Source organism: Phalacrocorax carbo, chromosome 16 (genome assembly GCF_963921805.1).
Source record: "Phalacrocorax carbo chromosome 16, bPhaCar2.1, whole genome shotgun sequence".
Taxonomy (NCBI): Eukaryota; Metazoa; Chordata; class Aves; order Suliformes; family Phalacrocoracidae; genus Phalacrocorax; species Phalacrocorax carbo.
In genome coordinates, this window is record NC_087528.1 from 1,498,041 (window position 1) to 1,524,835 (window position 26,795).

General features: G+C 56.0%; 1 protein-coding gene across 1 annotated transcript; it reads right to left on the reverse strand.

Moving 5' to 3' along the window:
* Nucleotides 1-54: 54 nt before the first annotated feature.
* On the reverse strand, nucleotides 55-25,733 carry ITGB4 (integrin subunit beta 4). The gene is made up of 40 exons (XM_064466867.1): nucleotides 25,631-25,733; nucleotides 25,240-25,322; nucleotides 24,627-24,728; nucleotides 23,987-24,191; nucleotides 23,340-23,436; nucleotides 22,730-22,901; nucleotides 21,781-22,044; nucleotides 21,305-21,394; nucleotides 21,018-21,140; nucleotides 20,700-20,867; nucleotides 20,342-20,418; nucleotides 19,988-20,199; nucleotides 19,586-19,689; nucleotides 19,317-19,415; nucleotides 18,545-18,671; nucleotides 18,283-18,402; nucleotides 17,668-17,774; nucleotides 17,306-17,339; nucleotides 16,656-16,844; nucleotides 16,017-16,120; nucleotides 15,520-15,578; nucleotides 14,844-14,867; nucleotides 14,534-14,682; nucleotides 14,274-14,453; nucleotides 13,552-13,700; nucleotides 13,000-13,204; nucleotides 11,905-12,065; nucleotides 11,375-11,555; nucleotides 11,018-11,155; nucleotides 10,286-10,468; nucleotides 9,950-10,081; nucleotides 8,728-8,928; nucleotides 7,655-7,828; nucleotides 6,995-7,168; nucleotides 5,909-6,058; nucleotides 4,671-4,859; nucleotides 4,246-4,401; nucleotides 3,639-3,803; nucleotides 3,081-3,197; nucleotides 55-2,479 (listed from the first exon to the last, which is right to left on the reverse strand). Exons 1-40 carry the CDS (start codon nucleotides 25,731-25,733, stop codon nucleotides 2,337-2,339), a joined length of 5,610 nt encoding a protein of 1,869 aa, XP_064322937.1. The 3' UTR covers nucleotides 55-2,336.
* Nucleotides 25,734-26,795: the final 1,062 nt, after the last annotated feature.

Genomic DNA, 26,795 nt, shown 5'->3' on the forward strand with positions numbered 1-26,795 from the left:
GAGCACGGGGGGATTTTTTTTTTTTCTTTTTAAATAAAAGCTAAAGGCAGCCTGTAGAGAAAACATTTATTGAGTGCAATAGGAAGCCATCTGATCAAAGACCCGCTGTCAGAGCAGGCTGTGGCTCTGCCTTGGAAAGGCTGAAACAGCACCAGCCCGATGAAAATTAGAAAGTGATGCTGCTCTTGTGTGAGGCATGGGCTAGGGGCACGGCCACCTTGCGCCTGGGGATGGTGTCAGGGCCTAGAGAGCAGCAGCTCAGAGGCTGTGCTCGTCTCTTGGGTAACAGGATAGTCTTTGGTTAAGATGCTTGGACCCTTTTTAGGCAGTTTTCAGCATTTTACCCTGGACCACAAAGCACAGGGAAAGGGTCACAGCGTCCTTGTGCAGGAGGAGACACATCAGCTGGAGAGGAAATCCCAACCACAGAGGTGAGCGGCAGGCAGGCTAACGCCACGGGTACTTGCTCAGGAAAAACAAGTGCTTCTTGAAGGCATAGTAAAACCACAGGGTTGATGAAGTAGCTCTTGACCCAAGTTCAAAACTGACCTAGATCCAGCTGCAGTCCTGGAGACGCCTGTGGCCTTCACTCACCCATGTGCATCTTTGGCTCGAACACGTACCACCCATCCGCTCAAATGAACAGCCCAGAGAGGAGAGGGAGCTCCGTGGTGTCAGCGCTGGGAAGTCTTCTGAGTCCAAAGGGAAAAAAACACCCAAAACCAAAATCACCAAACAAAAAGGCCAAGGTCCAGTGTCAGATCAAATCAGGCGGGCGATGCTGCCAGGGAGACCAGGCAGCTGCTGCTTCGGCTGGAAGCTCTAATCCAGACCGGCGGCAGCTGCCGCTTCGGGCAGGATCCTTGCTTTTGGCAGGCTCCTCGCCTGCTCCCGTGCAGCTGAAGCACGCCGGGGAAACGCGGGGCTCAGCAAGGCATGGAGCCCAATTGTTCTCGTTGGCAGCGGGATGCCAGGCACCATGCCCAGAGCCAGGAAAACGAGTCCCAGCAAGGTCTCAGCCCTGCACCCAGCACCGTGGGAGGACAGCTAAAGCCGAGGGCTGAAGGAGGCCCAGAGCCTCGCTCAGGATGATGAGATGCCTCAGGATGATGATGAAAGCGCCTGCTGTTCCCAGCCTTGCTCTTCCTTGGGTTTACTGAGGGATCATGGGTCCCTTTATGGATATTTTTGGGCAAAAGGGCTTTTAAAAGACACCCAACATATTCCGCCCCCCAAACCTCACGCTGTCCCCATCAGCCAGGTAGGAAACCCCAGGCGCCGTTCCCGTCTCCAGGCACCACTGCCCGGGCCACCCCCATCCCTCGCCTCCAGGCAGCCCGACGCCCTTCCGCAGGTGCCGTGCCGCGAGCGGGTCTGGCCGCTTGCAGCCTTGTGCCGGAGGATGTAAGGCCCAAGGCAGAGCCCACTAGCTAATCGACAGGCTTTCCACGGGGTTTAGTGGCCTTTGGATCAAGCCCTTAACTAATTCTTCCACTTACTCACATTTCTGAGCAGCTACAGCCCAAGTGTAGCCTCCACATTCAGCAGAGGTCTCATCCATCTCCACTTTTTTATAAAATAATAAAATACATTTATATATATATACTACGAAAACTGTACAATATGGTATGCAAAAAAAAAAATGCAGAGGCCATCATGAGTGATGCTATACAAATGAAAGGCTAGACTTAGCTATCGTGGTACCAAACTGTTAGCAGCAAAGGACAGACGCAAATAAGTGCGGTAAGAAAGCATAGGTTACCCCAAACGCCTACCTTGCAGCTCCTCATATAAAAGAAAAAACCCCACACAGAACAAAATAACCATCTCCAGTGGGCAGGCAAGTTGCCAGGGAACCTGGAGCAAAGGTGGAAACGGTGACCCTCTATAAATCAGGATGTTGCCAGCTGGGATCCTCTCAAAACTGAGGACCTGAGAATAAATCTTTCTGTTCCATTTATCTGGGGAGGCTGGAGCCACCGAGACACCCGAATTTCGGCAGGTGTATCTGGATGGATGGGCACTGAAGAAGGGTACTGGAGTAAGCGGTGATTGTTCATGGAAGGCATCCCTGTGGAGTCTGCAGAACTGAGCCTCTGCAGGGCAGGACAGGGTGAACAAGCCCTGAAGGGTGAGCACACACCTGATGACCCAACCGTGCCAGGGCTTTGAGCGCGCGGGGCTTCGAAGGAGAGGCCCAGAGCTTGAAGTGCCTCTGCCCGCAGGAGGAGCTGCCCAGGCACCGCGGCAGTGTCTGGATGAAGCACCCTTGGGTCGTTCCACAACGTCCTGCCATCTGAACGCAAATATCCCGCTGGTGGGCAGCCTGCCCTGGCTCAGGCCTCGTAGAACTGCCTCTCCATCTGTTTGGTGAGGGTCCCACTGGACATCACGGTCCGGCTCACAAACTCCTTCGTGACCTGCTTGGTGAGGGCGCTGCTGGTGCTCTCCACTCGCTGGGTCGTCATGAGCACGCCATCTGCAACGAGAAGCTCAGTGGTCAGGACACCACACGCTAAGTATGGGGTCACAGGGAATGGGATCTGCTCCACCTGATAATTCCTGGCAGAGTTTCTCCTTAAAAACCACTTTCACTGATTGAAAACCTCTCCAGATCAAGTGATTCAGTACTTTGCTACGTCAGTCAATGAGATGGATCTCCTAACAGCTCCCAGACTCTCTGTGTTGCAGCATGAAACCGTGAGTTCATTAACTCAAGTGGGACAACTACACTGATGTAAATTAAGATGGTCGTCATGATTCTCTGGGGTTTTTTCTGCTCTGAAGAGGTCTAACCTTGCAGGAAGAGCTACGATTTGGTTCCTAGTGATAGTCCTGGGGGACTTTGAAAGCTCAGCGTTCCCTCTGTGTCTGAGCAGCACGCAGGGAAGCAACTGCATCTGCCTCTGGGGCGGAGCAGGGACACGGTGCAGGAAAGGTCTGCTCCTCTTCATCAGTCCCACCTGATGGACCCTCCCTCCCTGCTCTTCACACTTGCGGTAAAAGCACCCTCAGACCTTTGGACAAGCAAAGTTATCCTTTGCTTTCTGAGGGTTTCAAAGCAGACAGCGAGCCCCTACCTGTGAAGTGGGGATCCAGAGAGGAATGGCTGATGCTGGTTTTGGTGGTGTATTCGGTGGGGAAGTTGTACACTTCTTCTCTCATGTACTGCTGTCCCCCAAACTGGGAGAAAGTGCCTGGGAGAAGGAAAAGGGATGAGTCAGCCAGGAAACAACGAGGAGCTTCCAACCCCTCAACCAGGAGTAAAGCACCAACAGCCAGCTCAGGAGGTCTCTCTTGCTGACATCAGAGCCAGGTTTAGAAGGAACTGGGAGGACTGGGAAGGTCTTACACCTGTGCAGTGTAAGACGCTGCAACCAGGGATGTGTACAGCCAGGCATAAGACAGTAGTTTCATACAAAATTAAGCACTGGCAGGTTCTCACGATCGTCCCTCATTCGGTGCATCAGGATTCGGGCAGTGCTCGCAAGGCACAGTGTTGTTGTCATGGAAGACAACGTCACCGTGTCTTTCATGGAAAATGGAGTCACCACCAGGTGAAAGGGACTCCAGGAGTTTTGTTCCCTGCTCCGAGAGGTTTCGTATCTTTGCACCTCCCCAAAGACACGGTACTGTACCTCCATCCTGAGATTCGATGGTGATGATGCCTTCTCTCTCTGGCCCAAAGCCTTGGGTGGTCTTGGCTTGCACTTTGAACTTGTACGGGACTTTTTCACTCAGGTGAGGCACAGTCAGGGTAGTTTCTGGCTTGTCTCCTTCGACATAGATATTCCTGGGCTCCCCTAATCCACACAAACAAACTAGCGGTGAAGGCAGACAGGAGTGACAGTCCCCCCGACTCTGGCTGCTGTCCTGGCTTTCCCTAAGTTTTATGCCACCCACAAACTGTATGATCCCACCCAGTTCTACTAAGGGTTAAGACAACCCTATTTTAGAACATTTGTGATCCTCAACAACCGACCTCTTCTGGGTTTGGGCTGTAATAAGCTACAGGTCCTTCCTCTTCCTACCCCATTTGTTACACCAGACCATGCAATGAGAAAAAGCGTGAGGGTCCAGCAGCTCCCAGGCCTGGAATCAGCCGCATGCCCCCACTTTGCCTGCACCGATGTAAGCAGGCAACTTTATTGCCGGTCCCAACAAAAATGCAGCAAGCTGCTGCCTTTGCTGAAGGTATCTTGTGCTCTACACAGGGAACTGGGCTTCCACAGCCTGATACCATACCTCCTCCATGCAGCATCTCACAGGTGATCATGTAGCCCAAGATGGACCCGTTGGGCTTGCGGGGTCTCTCCCAGCTGAGCTGCAGGGAGTCAGGGCTGAGGGCAGTGAAAACCAGTGGTCCAGGAGCACTGGGTGTGCTCAGCGTGAAGGGTGAACCTGCAGGGCAGAGTGAGAGGTCAGTATCACAGAAGGTGGCGAGGAGGAGCCTGGGTCTGCACACAGCATTTGTGAAATGAGCTAGAAGGTCTCAGCTGTCTAGACCGCTAGTGGAAGGTGAGTACATGGGGAAGGAGGTCCTATTTCCAAATGAAAGGAAGGAAAGGAGAGCTCAGGTGTGGTAAGGGGAGAGAAAACAGCAAGGCCAGCACTGTAGACAGCAGCAGAGATGTCAGTGCAACCCTTCTCCTGTCCCCTATCCACCTCACCTGGTACAGGGCTGAGCGGGCTCTGCGGGTCCACCTGGGACTCTATGGTGATGACTCCTTCCCTCTCGGGGCCCCAGCCTTCCTCACTCTGCGCCTTCACCTTGAAGATGTAGGAGTGGTTGGGCAGCAGGTCCTCTACCACCACTGAGTTCTGGCTGGGGTTGGGGATGGTAAGTCGGTGCACCTCTCCTGGGACACATAAGAAAGGGGGATGTCAGCACCATAGAATCATAGAATGGTTTGGGCTGGAAGGGACCTTTAGAGGCCATCCAGTCCAACCCCCACCGCAGTGAGCAGGGACATCTTCAACCAGATCATGTTGCTCAGAGCCCTGTCCAACCTGGCCTTGAGTGTTCCCAGGGATGGAGCATTGACCACCTCTCTGGGCAACCTGGGCCAGGGTTTCACCACTCTCAGAGTAAAAAATGCTTTCCTTATATCCAGCTTAAATCTCCCCTCCTTTAATTTAAAACCATCACCCCTTGTCCTGTCACAACAGGCCTTGCTGAAGAGGTTGCCCCCATCCTTCCTATGGTCCCCCTTTAAGTACTGGAAGGCCGCAATAAGGTCTCCCTGCAGCCTCCTAGGAGAGGTGCTCCAGCCCTCGGAGCATTTTTGTGGCCATGGCTTTCACTTAAACTCTCTCTCAAATGAACTGCCTGGAAAAGTCATCTACCTGGCCACCTCCATCACACCTTGCCACCAAACACTGCTAGGGCAGGATGAGTTGTTGTTCTACAAAAGGCTTGGGACAAAAAACAGCTTCTTGAAAACTCAAGGATTTTCAGCCAAAGAGAATTACATTTTCACTGACACTGCCCCAAGTTTCATGTAAAAATAAGAGATTTTCATTGCACTTCTTCCTCCAAGTCCAACGTGATGAAAAAACCTTCAACTAAAATGTTGGGGCTGTTGGAGAATGAGTCCAAGGTTTTTTGGAGGAGAGGTGACTCCACAAGCAACCCCAGGAATTGCACCCCCAGCAGAAATGGGGAACAAGAGCTGTGGGGTAGCTGAGACATTTCCTCAAGGCTACGTGAAGAGCAGAGGTGGGACCAGACCCTGAATCACAGAATGGTTGAGGTTGGAAGGTACCTCTGGAGGTCACCTGGTCCAACCCCCGCCCAGTCAGGCTGGTCATCCAGAGTCAGTTGCCCAGAAGACCCAGACCAGACTCTCCACCACCAGAAACTCCCACCACCAGCTGCCTGGTGGGCACTGGCCGCCTGTTCACTGACCTCCGTTGAGGAGCTGGTACTGCACGCTGTAGCCCTGCACCTCCTTCTCGCAGTGCGGCTCCTGCCAGCTCACCTTCAGGGAGGTGGGTCCCAGGGCAGAGAACACCAGGCGTGTGGGGGTGTCGGGGATGCCCAGCGGCAGCCTAGAGTCTGGGGCAAAAAAAAAAATGTCAGTGTGGAGAACTGGGGGCTAAAGGGGCTGGGGGAGAGGCGGGACTGGCACGTGCAACTGTGGGATGGTCCTGATGGTCCAGGGAGAACGTGGCAAGATGTCACCTCTGCAAGCTGGCCCATCACAAGGGGGCACTGGCTGGCTCTGCACACCTACAGTGATGTCCCATGGCCTTGGAGTGCCAACCCTCGGTGGGACAAGGCCAGGTAAGCTTCAGGCCCCTGCAGTAGAGAGACCAGAGCAGGGGCCCAGGTGCTGTGTGTGTCCCATCTCACTCACCCCAAAGCACCCTGTCCAGTCTGCCAAACACTTTGTGGACATCTTCCAGTGAAGCTCTAAGACTATCCCTAGTCTACAGCTAAGGCAAGCCCAACACCTCCAGGAACTGTTCAACTGGATGGAGGCAGATGGGACCGGCTGCTCCTGGCTCCCCACCAGCTCAGCCCACCGGGACACAGGCTCATGGCGAGCGCAGCAGCCTCCCAGGCAGGCGACACGCAGGGAGTGAAGCCCCTCTTTGACATAAGCTTTGGCCGAGGCGCTTGCAGAGGGACACCTCTATGGAGCACACGTTCTCCCCAAGAGTTCTCCAAAGGCCTGTGGGGTAAGACTGGAACAACAAGCTTGTTAGGAATGAAGAGGACGAGGACAATGAGCTGATCAGCTCGTTAGAGCATGGTGGCAGTGGTGGGATTAATCAGCCCAGGTGGGTTGAAACACAGCTGAAGTCACCTGCAAATGGAAAGGTGGTGTGATGGAGGCACAGGCCAGGTCAGGAGGAAGATCAGTGCAGCACACAGCAAGCCATGGAGAGAGGGTTTGGGGCAAGCAGTGGATGGCAACACTCATGGATGGCCAGTGGCTTGGCTATTATGGGATGCATGGCGGGGAAGACACACTGGAGACAGCTGTACCTATGTACTTGCAAATCCCCGCAGACCCATCAGTCATGATTATAGAGTCCCGAAAGCCAGTGCTGGGGTAGTAACCCTTCACCTTTGCCCTGCTCCTGACACCCACATCCCGGGGCCGTGGGATTGTCCTCCCAGCATCTTCACGGATGGGAGGGAGGAGTGTCCCCGGGTAATCTACAGAAGCAGTGCAAGAGAAAGAGAAAAACACCATTGCAGACTTCAGAGGGGGTCCAGCCCAGGTGCTGGCTCCTGCAGAGAGACTTTTTAAGGCTCAGATTTGAAGAACCTTTTAACAACCTTCTGTCAGTGCCAGCTGACGTACACGTGTAGAGCTGAAAGGCAACCATGCTGCTAGTGAAGTAAGAAGAGACACATGCTCTTCCCGGGGTGCTTTGCAGTGTGGGGATAAGGATATAGCTCCCTTTCCTGAGCACTCTGCACATGAGCGATGGGAACCCTTTCCAAACTGGTCTGAGAGCAGGGTGGCCTTAGCAAAGCACCCACACAGCAGTGTTGAGGACGTGGCCTTCCAGATCTCTGGTTCATATGCCCCCTTAGCTGTGAACACAGTCCTCACCCCAACAGGACTTGCAGGGCATGGGTCTGAAGACAGTCATGGGGGTGGAAGGAAAGGACAGGTCCCATCACCGCAGCACTCACCGTGCCCCGTCAACATCGTGGAGTAGTCTCTTGTCAGCGAGGAGCTCCCCATCACCCTGTACTCCTGCTGCACGTGCGAGCTCAGCTGCTGGTAGCTGGTGTTCGTTGTCCTTGTCAGCGTGCCACTGGCACTGCCGGGGTAGGAGAAGTCCATCCGGCCATTCAGTAAGTGCTCTGTGAAAGAGGGCACACCGTGAGGAACATGGCTGTGGACAGGGCTGCTCCAGTTTCCATGGGGAGGAAGCAGGAGGCATCATGGTGTGCCCTGCCTTGGCTGCATCCCAGCTTCAGCCACTCTGGAAGGTCATTCTGGAGCTCTACATCTAGAACAAGCCACAGCCACCCAGCACGATGATGGGGAAACAAACAGGTAAATGGAGACTTTGCTCTACATCCTACATCCAGCACCAGAGACACCCATGGTGCCCAAGGTAACTCCAGACCTCGGCCTCACTGGGGCACTGCCTTGAGTCTTACATCTCTCCTTTGACGCAAGCACAGGTTTATAATTTCAGATTAAAAAAAAAAAAAGGTGGAAGAAAAACAGCCCTTTATGGAGGCAGTTTCTCCGTATCTCTGGATCCCATCTCAGCTGGATCTGAAAAGCAATCTCTGCTCCAGTGTTCTGGTCCTTTGCAAACCCCCATCCCTTCCCAGCAGGCCAGGAGAGATCAGCTACTCATGACAGAGTGATTTCTGTTTATCAGTCCAGCAGATCTGCCCAGAAGCTCAGGGCACTTAGTTAAGGTGAGGAGCTGTCCTTGGAGGTGGCACTTAGGTATCATCTGAGTTTGCTCCTGCCTTGAAGGTCCAGCCTTTTGTAGAAGAAACTTGCTAGCAGGCTCCCAAGTCCATGCCGAGATGGGGGTTACCTTGACACTCTTGTGAGCAGACACACCAGGACAAGGCTTTGAAGCAGGCTACAGCACGTGAACAGTGCGTCATGCCAACACGAGGATGGGCACACGAGGGGAGGAAGGGGACACGTACTGGGACAGAGCCCAGCTGCTGGCCCCTTGGCTCAGAGCAGGACGAGACAGGACACTCAGTGCCGTAATGAAGCCATCCTTCACCTGCTTGGGGCCGGGGGGTCCCGCTCCTCGTCAGGCTGCCAGTAGCCACGTCACTGTCCTCCTCATGGAGGAGACCCTCGGTGTCTGAGGAGAGGCGGCTGCTGCCAGAGAGGCGGGGAATGGTTTCAGGTGGGAGCCTCCAGGTGATGCGGCGAAGATCCAAGTCTTCTCCCAGCAACTGCACATATTTCCACCTGGAGCCTTTTGGGACAACGCAAGCACTGGTGTTGGCATGATCTGCAGGGGACAGAGTGGGCTACCCACCACTTTGTGCTGCTTGCTGGGGAGAGGAGGGGGCAGGCGCCAGTGGGAACAACACCCCTTCACAGCCCGTCTCGCCAAGTGTTGGCTGCTGAGTTCAGGCGGTGCAACCATCGTGTGACTGGTAGATGGAGGGACCGTGACGTGCATGGGGTTTGTCAACTCCAGGGCTGGTTTCCAGCCCTGTGTCCGTCACAACAAAAGGCAAGAGTCAAAGTTCCACCACATGCCTGTCCCTGTCATGAAAGGTCTGCAACAATTGTCCTTGGCTCAGGAGGGGTTTCCTCACTCTCTGATGTGCACATGGGATGGTAGAACTCTTGGCGTTCCCATTACTGCTGCTCCCTGCAAGGACCAGGGGCTTGCTCCTGCATCCCAGGCCCTGGAGAACTCTCCCAAGGAAGACCCTCCAGATCCTACTGACAAGCCTCATCGTTTCACTTATGGCCCATCTTCCCCTCATTGTCCCAGGACAAGGCAAGGGAGCCGGCCTCATTCAGCGAGTGAGGTGATGGAGGAAGAGAGGCCAGTGCCTCCCCAGCACTTGGTGAGTTCCCTCCTGTTGGCTTGGCCAAGACCCTGAGCATTCAAGGGACTCAGAAGTCTGTGCCTTGGCGGTGCCTGTTTGCTGACAGTAACTCTCGTGGTCCAGCCAAATAGCAACAGGAAGGGAAGATGAGCAGGGAGGACCATGAAAAGCTCCCCTCTCACCCCACGCTGAGATCACTTTTTGCCTCATGGATAACAAGGAGGCACTGCTCTCCTTATTTACACTAGAACTAGTCGAGTGTTCTCATAGATACAGCTACTGTGCTCTGGAAAGGCTGATCTCCACCATCTCCATGACTTGGATCTCCCCATCTCCATGAGGAGGAAGATAGCAGTGAAGTTCATTGGTGAAAGCTGTTGTCAAGGAAAATTAATGTTAAAAATGACCTTTGCAAAACTCCAAGCAACATACCCGAATCATCGGAGACACTGGGATGCTTGCTGCCAACTGGAGAGCGAAGCACATCTGTGCTGTACATCAGGTAGCTGTCATAGTCCTCACCTCCCTCAGCATCAATGATGGGGACGTCAGGGATGATGGGTACTGGAGGAGAGGTGGAAAGTACTATTAGACAAGCAGTTCAAAACCACACAGGGCTCCCACGCTCAGGCTGGCCTTCAGCATTCAGCAGGGTGGCTGGTGCAGCGGAGCAGGCAGGGTGCGGTGAAGCAGCTGGGGTGACGGGGAGCACTCCTCAGCACTGCTCACGCTTCCTCTGCTCCCCACCCAGGCAGGGCAGAAACTCACTGGACATCGGGCGCTTGGGCTGTGTGGCAAGGTTGATGGTGGCTTCTCTGTCAGGTCCCCAGCCAGCACCATTTCTGGCCTTTACCAGGTAGCGATAGGGCTGGGACTCCCGCAGGTTTTCTATCAGCACCATGCGCTTCTTCGGGTCTTCAACCAGCACCTTCTTCATTGGGCCAATGGGTACTGCAGATATGGGTACACACATCACCCATGACGTCATGAGATAGAGGACCCCACAACACCCCACCCTTGACCAACGGGCTTGCTGAGGTTGGATATCAGGACAGAGCCTGGCTCTGGGACAAGGTGCAGAAGCTATTTGGGCTGCTCGTGACAGGCCTGACATCATCTCAGGGAAATTCCCAAACTGAGCACTGAAGTCAACCTACAGCAGAGGTCTCCTCTTACTGGTGTGTCACCCAGTAGCATCCCCCGGCACCCTAGCCCTAGGGCTAGGCCTATGAACTAAGTTTTTAAGATGAAAGCCAACTAGGGAAGTGAATAGGAACTGAGAGAGCTCCGGGCTTTGCAGGACTAAGTTCTGGGTGGTGAATTCTCTACTCCTTCCATCAAGAAGTGACCCCTCCAGATCCCAGTTTTCACAAGAAATATGCTTGGAGCCATTCTGGCTCTGCTGCTGTTTGGGGCCAGCCCAACCCGTAGAAAGCGTACTGTAGCCCCTCAGCCTGGCTGAACTGCCACAACTGCCCCGGTCAGAAAATGGGCTCTTACCGTTGTCCTCATTAACGAGCCCATAACTGACTTCGTAAGCCGTGATCTCCCCGTTGGTTTCTGCAGGCTCAGCCCAGCTCAGCTGTGTCACGGTGGAAGACACAACGTTGAAAGCCAAGCGGCCAGGCTCGCTGGGGACTGGAAAGGCAAGAGCGAAGGGTCCAGGTTACCACAAGTCAGAAGCCAGAGCGTGCAAATGCCCAGCGCTCCCTGCATCGCAGCTGAGGCGCACTGGGAGCTGCTCAGTGCTCGTCCCCAAGACCATCAGAGCTCAGGGCTGGAGCCCTGACCCCGTGCCAGATGCACGGGCACCAGCTTGTTCCCACACAGTGGGAAGCAAAGCGCAGAGTCGCTCACCGTCCTCAAGTGTGCGGCAGTGGATGGTGTCAGAATAAGCCCCTTCCCCCATGGCGTTGTAGGCGCAGACTTGCATCTCGTAGTCACAGAAGGGGTAGAGGTTACTCAGCTCTGCCGATGGCGCTTTGACATCGATGAGATGGGCTTCTGACTCAGGGTCCCCTTGGATCCAGTATTTCACCTGGCAAAGCAAGAACAAGCCATGATTCCTTCAGATCCTCACCCCATCTCTTACTAGATGTGCTCTGGGAAAGACAGGGTGTTGTGCCATTCCTCTGAAATGGAAGGCCAGGACAGTCTGGACGTTTCGTGGTAAGTGATGGAAAGGAGACGAACCCACCAGGAATCTTTCCTGCAAAGCCCATATCCACCCAGCAACGGTCCCTCAAGGACGGAGGGGGCCAGAGAGGCTGAGCTTGCTCCCGTCCTTTGGGCTGCTTCTCACCATCTCTTTGGCACAAAGGACTGTGTGTGTCAGAGACCTGCAGGATGGGACCCACACCCTCCCCTGGGATCCCCTCACGCCTTACCTTGTATCCCAGAGGTTTTCCCGGTGGAGGAAACCAGCTGAAGCGGATTTCCCTGGAGCTGAGAGCATGGGCACTGGGATTAAGCGGTGCGCTCAGGCGGCCTTTGGGGGACTGGGAGACCTGGCTCAGGCCAGTCATCGAGGGGACACCATCCACCACCTCTGCAGACACAAGAAAGAAAGGGCACATCAGTGCTAGCTCCCCTCAGAGAAGGAAAAGAAGGAAGCATGCCTCCCTCCAGCAGTGCCCGGCCATCCCAAGTGAGCCTCTCAAAGCATTTCTGAGGGGTAGATCCCCATGGCAGGGAAGGGAAGCTGAGGCACTTGGTGGTGACATCCCCCAAAGCCACACAGCAAGCTGGCACGAGAGCCAGGCTCAGACCCGCCAAGTCTGGCACCTCCTGCTGCTTCTCACAGGCTGCCCAGGTAGGAAGAAATGAAGAGATCACCTTCTTGCCTCTGAAAATCTTTAGCTCTATGAATGTATTTAATAATGCTTCAACATGCCACAAGTGAAAACAGAGATGGGCAGAACCTTCTCGAGTCGCCCAGTTGCTTCTCCTGGAAACCCAGCAAGTCCAGCTGAGAGCTCTCTGGAGCCTCTCCAGCCCCAGTGCCTGTCCCTGAAATGGTTCTGGTTGGTCCAGTAACAAGGGACTTTCTTGTACCCCCAGTATTTGTGACCCATACTGTGATAAATACCTTTATGTTATCGACCCACTTGATGACAACCCTTATAGCTCTGCTTGTCCAGCCACAGGAACCACCGAGAATAGCTCATGGCAAGTCCTGTTATAGCTCTCTCCTATTTGTATAGCTTTTTATTCAAATCCCCAAGGAAAAGGAACAAAGAATGCTCTCTATTTCCTTGTGAGGCACTGATTATCCCCCTCCTCCCCACCCACTGTCTATACCCACTGACGCCTCTAGAGGGAGGCCCAAATCTACCAGTCGGGGCTGGAGGAACCTCCTCGTTGCTGCTTTTTGGGTGAGGAGCAGGGCCGGAGCTCTGCACACCACCTCGGGGTGGGCTGGTCCGGTGGGGGGGTCCCGCACCCGCTGCTGCCCTTCCCCATCCCTGGCTGCCAGCCCCTACCTGGGTCGGCGATGGTCACCACGGTCTGGGGGTATCGGCCGATCTTGGCGCCGTACTTGGGATGGAGGAGGTCGATGGCGAACTGCTTGAGCTGGCAGTTGTGTAGGAGGGTATCTATTTCCGTCAGCTCCAGCAAGGGGACCTGCACCTCCTTTCGGGTCTCCCCGGGCTGGAAGACCAGGTCGCCCTCTGTGAAGACGTAGTCCTGGTGGAGAAGAGGTATGTGATTATAGCCCATGAGAAGGCCCCCAGAGAGCTTCCCCTTATTTCCCAGTGAACCCCCCACTTGCCTCCCAGTGCCCGCAGCTCAGGGGGCAGCCAGTACCTTCTGCCTCAGGAACAAGCAGCCTCTCAGGTCCCCGAGGCACAGGGGGCAAGGGATGGAGGGGAAAGTGTCCCCTGGTGCTGACCTCAGGCCTTGGATCTCCCCTCTCCCAGCCACATCCTCTTTGAGCCCGATCAGCTGCTATTCCGCAGCCCCGGGGTCGGATCCTGCCCAGCCCTCTGTGCCCACTCGTTCCTGCCCGCCAAGGCCAGAAGCATCATCCTTACCCTGCCATTCTTTGCAGTGAGATCTCGTGTCCTGTACGTGACTTGGGATTTCCCGTTGTCTATGATCTCCCGGAGAACAGAGATCTTGGCCAGCTTATCAAAGCGGCTGTGGGAATAGGCTGGCTGCAAGAAGGTGATGAGGCTGCTGGCTGGAAGGGGCAGGAGAGAAGGAATGTACAGAGCAAATATGTGAAGAATCACATTACAAACATGAAGGTGTCCTCCCTGAACAGAGTTCCTATCGCCCACGGGCGTGAACTGTGGATGAAATACTACTGCATGGGCTGGGGATTTAACCACTCCTGGCTCTTGCTCCCTGCTCAAAACAACGGGATGGGAAGCAAAGGCAAACCGCTGGGGACATTCACCTGCCCCAAGCACAGCGCACCAGCAAAGAGGGTTTACTTTACTCCAGCAACCTATGAACTGGAGCAGCAGAGGCGTATGGTCAACCTTGGATCTGCCACAGAATTGGTAGTATCTAAACCTGTGGTGGTCAAGTGTTTGGGTCTCTGTCACCAGGGATGGCAACCCTCCCTCGGATGCTTTAAGACACTCTAGTTTAGACGCAGATGACTTAAGAGTCACCAAGCAAGTCTCTGGCCTGTGATCTGGGGGAGCTCAGATAGGCAGGCTGCACCCTCCTTAGAAACCACATGAGACCATCTGGACATGGGGCACACAAACACCCTCAGTCCTGTGCCACAGCTGCAGCCCTTCACCTTGTTCTTTGATGATGGTGATGTTGACAAGCTTGCGTCCAATCTCTGCAATGCCGGTGGGGACATCAATGGCCTCCACCTGCAGCTGCTTCTCATCATCATCATCCTCCCTGATGAAAAGTGGGACACGGACATCAACCAGCTCCACGGCCTCTTGGAACTCCACCATCCCGTGAGCATCTAGGGGAAGGAGCAATGGCGAGAGGTGGGAAACGTCCCCCCTGCCCAGCCTGGAGACAACGCTAGGCTCTGCTCCCTACCTTGGTCTGAGGTCACAGTGTAATAACCCGGCGAAACCTTCAGGTCATTGAAAGCCTCGTGGGAGACGTGCTTTTCCATTACTTTGATGATCTCTGGCTTGGCTGAGCGAGGGGCGGTGAGCACTGTGTCCACAATGGTGTGGTCCTGCCTGCAACCGGTGGGAAGAGAAAGCCAGGTAAGAGCTGAGGCCAGGGTAGCTCATCTCACGTGGGAGCTGCGGCGGGTAGTGAGTGCATGGGGCATTCAGTCACCCCACACGGGTGTACAAAGGGAGAAACGGCACAAGAGATACCTGCAAGTTCTTCTTACCTTTTCCCAGAATTGGGCTGTAACCTGGCAAAAAAAAAAATGAAAAAAAGAAAGAACAAAAAAAACAAACCACAAATCAGAGTGACTAATGCATATGGGGAGACAAAGTTCTGTGTGAATCACAGCCCCGTGCAGGTCTGAGCTGTGGCGGCTGCCCTGTGGGTGCCAACCCATCCTGCAGAGCCTGTGGCCCCATTGCATGTTCCCTCCTGCCTGGCTGCTCCCTCCAGCCCTGGGTTTCCCAATGCAATGAGGAACATGCCTACGGGGGAGATCACGTCTGTTCAGAGCCCCAGGAAGGGGATAACACGACCTGCTCAGCGCTGGCATCCCCGGACTCCTCCGTCCTGCACCAGGCACTTGTGACTTTGCACAGGGCTGAAACTTTTTAAGTCAGCAGGAATTTTCCCATTGAGCACCATGTGAGTGGGATTTGTCCCTGTTTGTGGGAATCTCAGTCCAAGGCCAGATGCAGCTGAGGTCACCTGCACAGCTGGGTGGGCTCTGCAGCCCCCGCTGGGTGACGCACGGCCCCGGGCTTGTGCTGGGGATGTCTCACAGACCACGCTCCCTCCTGGCATCCCAGATTTCACACCCCAGCCCTCCGGACCACTCCCTCATCAGCAGGGCCCTGGGGAACCTGGGGGAACCCTGCCCCGCTCCCTTCGTGACTAACCTGAACTTGGTCTGCTGGAGCTTGTGGCAGCCGGGGATGTGCTTGAAAATGTCATTCAGCTGGAAGGAGCAAGAGGGACTCTCACAACACATCCTTGCCGAACAGGAACGTGTGCAGCAAGCAGACACGGCTGCCAGCAAACACGAGATCCCTCTGGCCACCCCCAGGTCCTCCCTCCTCGCCCTGCCACACCAGAGACCACAACATGGCTCATCCCAGGACGTGGCAAGGGGCTGCGAACTGAAGCCAAACAGCAGCTTCAGACCATGTGCCCTGAAGCAAACCTCAAACATCATCAACAGGATGCTTTGATAATTCTCACAATCAAGATCTTAAAACCTATGCTTTCGGAAAGAGGAAAAATTTCTTTTTCCTTTCAAGAGGTGTCTGGGTTCACAGGGAAGGGGCACACCCCCCCCCCCCAGCATCGCAGACACCCCGTCAGTGTGGCTGTCCCCCAGTCCCACCCCAAGCCCCCCTCATGCCCAGGCTCTTACGTTCTCCTCCACTTCCTTGCGTAGCTGCTCGCACTCCCGGGAGTCTGGCTTCACCAGGTTTTGTGTGAAAAGCCGGGTCAGCCTCAGAGACAGCCCATAGGGAACTGAAAAGAGAAATTTCCAAGTCAAACTCCGTCCTTCTTGGGCAGAGAAATGACCCAGCCAACAGCTGGAAGCATGGGGACATGCGTGACGCTCGGTGTCCAGATCCTGTATCGCTAGCACCCAAACCCCACAGCACCAGCAGAGAAAACCCTCCGAGAGCTGGGAGGCTAACTGGGAAGCGCTCTGCCAGATCCAGCAAAGGAAACAGTGTCCAGTGGTGGCTCTGGGCTGATGAGGTGGTGGCATCAAGGCTAGGTCCCTGAGCTAACGAGACTGACACATGCAGGGTACATCCACCATGAGGCTGTCAGGTGGTCTCCAAGGCTGCCAGCTGTCCTGCTACAGGCCTGGGCACAGGAACGTGCTGCTCAGCTTCCTCCAGGATAGAAGTAGATAAAAGAACAACCCCCCTTGCGATGGAGCTTGGAGGTAACAGCACGGCTGCTGGAGCGAGCGGCCACCACCAAGGGTCCGTGTCCCTTACGGCACCCGCCGCACCTCCTCTGCGCCCTGTTCCCCAGGTGTGGCACTCACTGAGGTCTTTGGGGTTGGCGGCAGCGAGGGAGGTGAAGCCCTGCTTGTGAACGTTGTTGTTGATCTTCCAGCGGACTGTGTCCCGACCCTTGAGGGACCCGCTGCGGACCATGGGGGTGTCCAGGTGGTCGGAGGACATGAGGCTGTGGCGAAGCATGTAGTGGTCCTCCTTGAAGCCAACGGTGCGACCTGCAGAGCCAGGGGCAGGGTCAGAGTCTGGGCAGACTGGGACAATGCCAGCCATCAACTTCCCAACACTGGAGACTTTGTTCTGGGGAATCTTTGGGGCTTTCACCACACTAAGGGTGTTGGGATGTCAGGAGAGGAATGGGGTGGAAAGGGTCAGGAGTTACCATGAATGGGGAGAGCACATCACACCAGCTAGGTGTTACAAGGGCCACTGGTCAGGGAAGAGCCAGCAGTAGGATTCCCATCGGGACACATCAGGGTGTGGGGCAGGGAGGGAGGAGCAGTGGAGCTGCAGCTCAAGGGCTCCTTGGCTCAGGCTCTCTGCTAGGAGCTTTTTCCCCGCTCCACCTCTCCAGCCCAGAGAGGAGGAGGAGGGACGCTTATCCCAGCACGATCCCCCCAACCCAGGAAGGCAGTGAACCCCACAGATCCCTCTCGCCCTCAGTTCAAGGGGCTGGTACCTCGTGCGCAGCAGGGAAGCAGAGCCAGGCAAGCCTAGAAAACAAATGGCCAAAGACACAATCACTTTGAGGCCAAGGGCAAAATAACCCCCACGTCTCCAGCTGGGAGGATTCACATCAGCGGGGGCGGGTGGGCGGTGGATGCGTGGGGCTGTGGAAGCTGATTTTAGCCAGGCATTCCTTCAGTGGGGGAAATCCCACAGCAACTCATGCCGGCAGCAGCAGAGGTGCCATATACAACTGGGACCCAGCCCCTGCCAATCTGGCCGTACTGGAGGCTGGGTGGATTCTGGAAGTTTGCAATGATTTTGGCCTTTACCTGATCCTCTCCCCAGCCTGGGACAGCTGGCTGAGACGCTCACCTTGCAGCAGGTGCAGAACTTCCAGCAGAGCAGCAGCAGCAGCCCCAGGAGCAGGATGAGGAAGATGAGCAGCGGGATGAGCCAGAGGAAGCTCCCCGGTGGGCACTCTGCAAGCGACAGCAACGTCACTGCCAGGCATCAGCCCCGTGTGGGGTGTGCAGGGGGGGAGCGGGGAGGCAGAGACAGAGGGGAAAGGCTGGGCCACAGCTCTTTGTGAGGGATGGAGCAGCCCAGTTAAGCCTGAGAACTTCTCTCTTGGTGCTCACAACAAAAGTGCCGTTCAGGGAGAACTACTGCACCTCTCTGCTCCCAGCCATCCATCCCAAGGGGCTATTCAGCACCTCGCATCAATCCCTGCCCAAGCCGCAGTGAAAAAGCACTGATCTCTAAAGGCACTGGTCTCTGAGGATGCTACACTCCACTCCTTGCAGTTCATGTGACAGCCAACGTCACCAACCCCATCACACATGAAGGTGGGCAGGAAGGTACTTCTGCCCCTGGTCCTGCCCATGGGCACAGCAAAGGGACAAAGCGGGGATCGGAGGTGTTGTGGAGCAGGTCGCTGCTGACCCAGACCCCAGGCTGGACATCCCCTCCTGCCAGGTCCCTGCTCACCTTTTTTCTTCTGCACGTGGACAGTGGTGTTGGGGAGGACGGTGGGGTCTCCCTCCAGGGTGTAGTGGTACGTGCAGTCGTCCTCCTCGTCCTGGAATGAGCAATACTCGCTGGCCTCCTCTGCAGAGAGGGGGGACATGGTTGCAAAGTCATCAGGACCAGAAAAGGCTTGGGGAGCAGCCCCACATGCATACACACATGGGGCAGGGCCCACAGGAGACATGCCACATGCGTCTGCACCCAGCTCCACTTCTCCTGGTACCTTTCTTCAGCTCTTCCACCATCTGGATCTGGAGGTGGCACGTGCTGCAGTTCCCTTTCATGTTGCCTGTTCCCCAGGCCTGGCAGCGAACACAGTCCCGGATGCTCTCGCACACAGCCTGGAAGCCCTGGGCAGAAAGGTGAGGTGGGATGGTCAGGAGACAGCCCACGGGGAATGAGGGAGGACATCGCCTCTGAAAGGCAGAGCTGCAGAGGCAACGCGGTGTCCTCAGCCCAGCGCCGGGGCAAGGTCAAAGAGAGGAATAACAGAGGGCACGCAGCTAACGAAGCCAGCTCCAAAAATCTCTTATACCAACAGCCTGCATTTAGGTAGCGATTTAGTCTCCAAGGCTTTTAGGTGGCCTTCCCAAAATACGCCCAAGCCAGCTTTCTCCACTCCCGCTGCGGGATTAGCCCACATTTGTCAGTGGGGAAACAGGCATGAGAACATGAAATATTTTTTTCCCAGTCTCGAGACAAATCAGAACAAGCCAGGAGCCAAGCCTCTAATCAATGCCCTTCACCGGTGTGCGGATAAACACAGACGGATATTCTACAGTTGCTGCTGGTGAACTGGAGGGCAAAGAAAGCCTGCGGCTGCAAAGCAGCTCCTGTACTAGACCCTTCCTGGCCGCCGAAGGCAAGACTGACCCCTGATCAGGATTTTGCTCCTGACCAAGATGAGTCTTCATCTCTGCTTCGCTTTCTTTCCCCAGAGGCTCTACAAGGGAAGGAGAAGTGATAAACGCAGAGGAGCCCAGGCTGAGGCTTACCAGGGAGTAGCTGATTTCACAGGTGGAGCTGGTGTACAGCGAAGACTTGTCACAGATGCATCTGCCACATTCGCACCTCCCATGGTTATTGCAAATGCCCTGGGAGGAAAGAGGTGAGAGTTGGTGTCCAAGGGCAATCTTAGACATGCAGCAGCACCAGGAGTCAGCAAGGTGCCAGCTCCCAGCGGCCCTGAGCCTCGAGCATCAGGGCAATTTGCTACAGCCCTGCTTGGTCCAGTCGTCCCTCACTCAGGCGGGGCAGGACCTACCCCTCGGCTGTCGATGCAGGTGTCGTTGCTGGTGGGACATTCGCAGCCTGGGCCCTCCCAGCCGCTCTCGCACACGCACGAACCGCTGGAGCAGCGACCGCGATCTGTGACGCAAGAGGAGGCATTACCCAGGGAGCGGTGTTGCACTGCTCCCTTCGCCCTGCTCACGGGCTGCCCCAGCTCTCCTGCTTTCCTTGGGGTGCAAAGGGGCTGCAAACAGACTCCACGGCATCCTCCCCACACATTTGCAAGCGCAGAGTCCCTGCAGCCCATCACCGGTCACTCAACCCCCCCATGCCAGTGCCACCAGCCCAGGGACACCCTGCCTATCCCACCGGCATGGAGCAGGGCACAGCGCACCCCGCAACTGGGGGATGCTGGGGGTGGCAGGGCTGCTCTCACCGTTGCAGAGGAAGCCGGAGGTGCGCGGGCACTGCAGGACGTCGTACTGGCAGAACATCCCGTCGAAGCGCGGCGTCAGGTCCTCGGAGTAGCACTGGCACTTCCCACACAGGCACTCGCCCCGGCCCGAGCACGGCTCTGCATCCCCATCGCGGATGCAGGCTTCATTGTTGGGGGACGATGCCGGGGAGCAGTCGCACTTGTCCCCTCGCCTGGTGGGGAGGAAATGGTGCTGAGAGAGGTGGGAACAGAATGCACGTGGGCGAGATGCCCAGGGCACGAGTGTGTGCCACTGTGGGTCCCCAGCCCCAGCAGGAACCCTGGGAGTGGTATGGAGCTGAACAAAGTCCTTACCAGCCCGGGTGGCAGATACACTGTCCGCACACAAAGTCCCCATGGAAGCTGCAGCTGGGCGAGCTGAACTCTTGTTGCTGTAAGAGAAGGGAAAAAAGATGTTGCCACGTGGGCTTAGCAGCCCCCAGGACCATTGCAGGAATCAGAAAGGCAGATCTAGGGGCAAAGTTCTGCCCACAAGACTGAGCTCTGCCATAGCACAACATGCCCAGCTCGGTACAGACAGTGGTGAAGATGTCCTTGGCCAAGCTGAGCAACGGTGAGGGGTCGAGCAGGACCCACATGCACCAGCCAACGCGCTCCCACCCCGGGCTGGCCAGGAGGAGGTCATCCCTCTGCCACACGCACCCCCACGTACTTGTTCACAGAGGCACACATCACAGACGATAGAGGCTGTGATGTTGAGGCTGTCGCTCAGGGATGTGGGTTTCACACGGATAACTCCCTGCCGGTCTTTCTCAGGGAGGCTGCAGACGTGCTGCCCGCCAACGTACTCGAGGGCCTTCACACGCACATTGAACTTGCCCTGGAAGGAAGGGACACGCCGCAGGAGTGAGCCAGCTCTGCCGGACCACGGCTCGGCAGGACCCCCCTCGGGTGAAGGAGGAAGGAGGGACGCAGCAGAGGGCTCAGCCCCTTGCACGTGCCTCCCCTCCGGCACCATCCAGGGACTCACCACTTCCCCACGGGTGATGTGGAAGGAGCCAGATTCTGTCTTTTCATACTCTGAGGAGGTGAACTCTATCTTCATGGCTTTGGGGACAAAATCAGCCCGGATGTCCATCTTGGAGCGGATGCGCTGGGTGGCAGAAGACGACCACAGCATTGATTGTCAGCAGTACCCCTGTGACCACCCCACAGCCTGCTCCAGTGAGGCTGCATCCTGCCTCCTCTCCTGGGCAGGAGATGCCCACCCTCTGCCTCCCCTGGGAGCAAGAGCGAAGCCCCAGAGAGCACCGTTACCTCAAAGGCTGTGCGGAGCAGCTCCACGATGTTGGAAGAATCCTCCTGGAGCACCCCGATCTCAGAGATGGGGAAATACTTGTGCAGTTTCTGCAGAGAGACAGGAGCACCCTGAGCCAAGACCTTGAGAAAACCCCTCTGCACCCACTAGAGTGGGCTCTGCTTTGAGCAGAGACCTCCAAAGGTCCCTTCCAACCTAAAAACCTCCAGCTCTGTGTCCCCGCTGCTTTACAAGAAACAGATGTCAACACGGGGAGACCTCTAGGAGCTGCTCCCAATAACAGACCCTGAGACCTCCCATGAGCCAGAGCAACCCAACACCCTGTGTCACCCTCCCAAAGTATCAAGGTGTTGTTTTAGCACTTGGGAACAAGAGGTAGGAGAACACTTCCTCCTCACAGCTGCGCTGCAGGCAGAGAAGCAACAGTCCTGGAGGAAAATAAGCCCACGTGGCACCACCGCCATGGTCTCCTCACCTCATAGTAGCTGTAGGAGTGGTTGGTGACAGCAAAGATGGGGATGATGTTGTGTTGGCCCAACAGGCGCACCAGGGTGGGCACCGACGGATAGTCCTGCTTGGTGTCATACACGTAGGTGCCACTGGTGTCTAGGTGACACTTCTCATCATTTTTCCTCAGGATCCCTGCCAGGATGTTGGTACCATCAGCTTCATAGTGAAAGGCAGATTCAGTGGAGAACACGAGCAGGTGAGTGCTGTCTTTCCTCCAGCCGATCTTATCCTACGGCCACAGAGGGGGAGAAGGAACCTTTATCTCTGTGCCCCGCAAACCACTGGACAGCACTTGCAGCTGCTGGCAGGCCAGCGTTGGCAGGAGCTGGAAATCCTGAGGGCCAAGGCACCACCTCCACTTGGCAGCAAACGCAACCAGCTACACAGCCCTGGGAACCCAAACCAGCAGGTCTCCGCTTCCCCCCTCTGCACCCCCAATGCATAGCAGGTCTCCCAGCGGCTCGGTGCCAGGCACATATATGTACAGGGGGCAAGCCCACGCTTTTTGGGGTGTATTTGGAGCTGTGCTCATCCCTCAACCAAACGGCCAAGCCCAAGCAGGCTGTTTTTCAGGGAGCAGAGTTTCACCACCACGGGCACGAAGCGGGACAGAGCAAAAAGCACACTCAGGCCGCCCAGCAGGCAGCTCCTGTGCTGGGGATCGAACGCCAGAGGTGCGCGCACAGGAGGTCTCAGACCTCAGAAAAACTGGGGATGCAAAACAACTCGGCACTGGGAGCATGTGGCTGGGAGGGCAAGAACCAATTGTAGCTGAACGTATAGCCTGGCCTCCCTGGCTGCCTCATCTGCTGCCCAGCCTGCTGCTCTTTTGCTCATCACCCGATATCAAGACAACCCGCTCATGAAAAGCGGAGCCCTGCCCACACAGATCCTGCATCCCCGGCCACCATCACCTTGCAAACAGCTGTCTGCAGGATGGCATCAAAGCCGCCCTCGGGGGCATCCAGGTTGCCGGAGATGCGCTCTTTCCTGAGCTCCTCGCTGAAGTGGTTGACGTTGCTGGTCAGGCGGATGACGTTCTTGAAGGAGAAGGGGGGGTCGGCGTTGTTCCAGGGCTCGCGCAGCCTAGGAGAGAAAGGGAGAGCAGGGTTTCTGTGGGGGGCAGGAGCAAAGGGATGCCTGGGTGCAAGGAGAGGAAGCGGGGAGAGAGCCCCCAGGGTCTGGGAGCCCCTTAAGGAAAGACATGAAGTTGAGTTGGCAATCGGCACTGAGAGGTAGAAGGGATGAGGGCAGAAATGGAGGAGAAGGCAAGACATGCGATCTGTTGTGGTAGAGCGGGGAAGGTCTGAAATCAGAGGAGGACACTGCTGGCACTGGCATAGTCCTGCAGAAGCCCTGAGCACAGGGTGGGGGAGGCCAGGGGAGACAATCACAATGAAGGGAGAGAAATGGATGGAGACTGTCACACCACAGAAAGCGAAGATCAGGAAAGCCATGCGGAAACAGAAGGCACCTGCCCTCCCCTCTCTGCTCCCATCCCAGGGACCCATCGGCCTCACTCACTTCTCAGGTCTCATGTCTGTCTGAGGGGATGAGACTTTGTCCACAAACTTGCCAAATCCAATGGTGTAATTGGAGGTCAGTTCTTGCAGGAACTCCGCTGGGAGGAGAGGAAGGGAGGGAGAAGATGTGAATAAAGATATTTCCCTGGAGCCACAAGCTCACAGGCATAAGTCCTTTCCTGGGCATCTTCTCTGCTGGTCAGGTCTTAGATAAGACTCCCAAACTATCAGCTTTTAAGCTCTTTGGGCTTGGGGCTTGTCTTTTTTGGGACAGAAACCTATACCACCTTTGGTAACCCCTTTCCAAGACTGGAGCTTCTGCAATAGCACACACTGTACCGATAGGGTCAAGATGCCAAAGCCACTGCACAGATCAGCTCTGCAGGGCACCAGCCCCTACGCTGGGCTGAAAGAAGAGAGCCCACATGGTGGTCCCTGCAGGCCCAGGAGAGACATCACTCCCAGAAAGCTGCACAAAGCAGCGATAATACAAAACTAATTAAAACCGACACCTCTCAGCCCTTTACCAGTTGCATCCCTTTCTCTGGTGCTGGCAGAGAACTCGCAGCTGCGGGCAGGAGTGAGCTGAGCTGCCTGCCTTCATCAGCACAAGACCTGGCTCCCCTCTTCTCCCAGCTCTGGTCTCACCTATGTTTTGGCCCATGCTTTTGAGGTTGTCCAGATCATCAGACATAGAGTAGGAGAAGTCCATGAGAATGTAGAGATCCACAGGGCTCTCCAAGGGCTGGAAGACGTCCATGTTGAAGCTCATCTCCTCACCAGCTCGCAGCCGCATGAACATATGCTGGGGGGACACCTGGGTCCTCTGCAGCTTCGTGTCGATACGGACATACTGTGAAGAAAGAGCGACATGAAGAGGATGGACTCCGTCTCCTGCAGAGATGGAATGAGGAGGATGCAAGGAGCAAGCTGATACTTGGGAAGGCAGGGATGATCACGCTCCCTCCACTCCTGCACAGCCAGGGACCGAGGCAGCCTCCCCTGTGTCCACGCACACCCAGCTGGGCGCCTCCTCCAGACCATTTCCCTTACATCTCTTTTGCCTCAAAAGCCACCCCAGCCCTGAGCGATCAGGGCTGGTTGCCAACAGGTTCATCAGCTAACGAAGGCAGAGCATTGTTTTTAAGTAGACCCTACACGGACAGAGGTCTGGACTTCATATTTTTCCTGCTGAAGGCTCTAGAAGAGGATGAAGGACGTGAAGGACACTGGGAAGGGTGGGACCCCTCAGGAGAAGCTGAGCAAGGGCTGCCTCCCCAGCACCCACCTGCTGGGTCTTTATCTCGCCCTTGTTGTACACGATGCTGGCCTCCCTGCAGCCGTACCGCAGCAAGTTCTCCCGCAAGTCGCACCGAGGCTCCTCAAAGCTCTGCCAAGGGGGCAAGAACAACGTTACAACCACAGAAGGCAACAAGTCCTGGACGCAGAGGGAAAAGGCTCTCGTCAGGGTCCTCTGCTGAGACCATTAGCGAGCCTTTGGGAGCAGGAGAGGGTCAGAGAGATGGGGACAAGTCTCACACAGAGATCCAGCGTCCCCCAGCACCAGGGCAATGTGACCGCCAGTGAGTTACTGGGTTGTCTGAGATAAGACGCTCCCTCCAACCCTTGCACACACTGCTCCAGATCTGGCACACTGACATTTTCTGATGCACTCCTGTATTCAGGAGTTTGCCCCAGCCACCGCTTCCTCCGCGTTTGCCCGCACCAAAGGAAACCCACGTTTCAGCGCTTCCCGTCCAGACCAGCTCTTTGCAGAGGGAAACCGGAGCCAGAAGCCGACCCTGCTCTCAGGTCCCTCTCCTGGTTTTCACCAAGGAGGGCGGGATCCCTCCGTCTGCAGGGCGGGAAGCGGAGCCCTGAGCTGCCCTGCAAGCTCTTACCTCATCGGTGCAGAAGGCGCAGTCCTTCTCCACTCGGACGCACTCGGTGCAGCTCTTTGCCCGGGACAGCACGCAGCGGTTGTCTACGGGGAAAGATCAGGCCATAAGGAATGGACAAAACAGGGCAAGGCACGGGAAATGCTGATCCCGTTTCCCACTTGAGCCAGTAGAGGTTTTGCCTGGGTGGTGAGTAGACACTGGCTACAAAACAGCAGCGGGGTAGCAAGAGAGGGGCCCCAGCTGGTGGGGAGATAGAAAATAGGAGGAAAGGCACAGGGCAGATCTCCCAGGGACTTATCCACGTGAGGATCAAGGTTTCCAAAGCCCAGGAGGGGTGTGCGCAGTCCCTGCGGGGCAGCGCCAAGCAGAGACCGCAGACAGACACGAGAGCCGCACTCACTTTGGCAGAGGCCGGTGGCACAGAGCAGGGACAGGAGGAGCAGCCCCACACACGCCCGTGGCAGCACATCCATCCTCTTCCTCCTGAAACACATGGATCGCTACGTCACGGAGAGCCGAGAGGTGGAAGCGGTCCCGCAGAGCCCCTGCCCAGCCCCACCGGGGTGGGATGGCCCTGCCAGCCCCGGGGAGGCTGATGCAGACGCAGTCTCTGATCCCAGCACGCAATGATCAGTAGCAATCTCCGACCTCGGCAGGGCAGGGCACAAAAGCAAAACCAAGAGTGGCTCGTCCTCTGCTCAGGCACGTGCGAAAGGCTCAAAGTCCCCGGCACCGCCAGGGCAGAGCGGCTGCCACGCCGCAGCGCCCCTGCGCCCTGGAGTCGGGGTGCCCAGCCTGGTGGGTCCCCAGGGGCGGCGGGGTCTGTGCAGGCAGCTGGAGTCCCGGCCACAGCCCAGCGCCGCCCGCACGTGTGAGCACTGACCAGGTCAAGACCTCACTTTTCCTGGTGGGCTAAGGAAAAAAAGAGAGGGGGGAAAACAAAGCAACTGTCTACATCTCTTCCCAAAAGCAAAACGGACCCCTCCCATTAGCTATTTCCTATCACACTAAAAGTTTCCAGGATGGTCGAACCAGCAATAAATAGAGGGTGAGGCCTTGGGAAATGCCAAACTCGGAGCTTTGGAGCTGTTGAATGAACCCGTCTTGAGAGCCAGCAACTCCTCTCTGTCCTGTCCAGGGCAGCAGGACCGCTTGTGTGGATCCAGAAGCCAAATCCTAAACAGAATGAACCATTCTCCCTGCACCCACACGTGACTGAGAAAACTCAGTGCCATCCAGAAGTCAGCATTTGGACATGGTAAACAAGAGACCAAGCTGGAACTCGAGCTCTGGGGCTGCTGTGCTGGGGGGCGGCTCTGACTCCAGCACCCCAGCGGGGCAAGTGAGAGCAGTCGAGGCAAAAAATCTAGTGTAAAGACATCTTTAAAGCATCTCCTTTCTGGAAGATGCAAGTGTGAAATATAAGATGCAAATGAATAGCCTTCTAGCCTCTTGCTGTGTAAGCCCTGACTCTAAAACAAATGAAGAGAATGTGAAAACCACTTGAAACAGGGAAGGAAAATGGTAATAGTTGTTGTGTGCAGCGAGGATGTCCG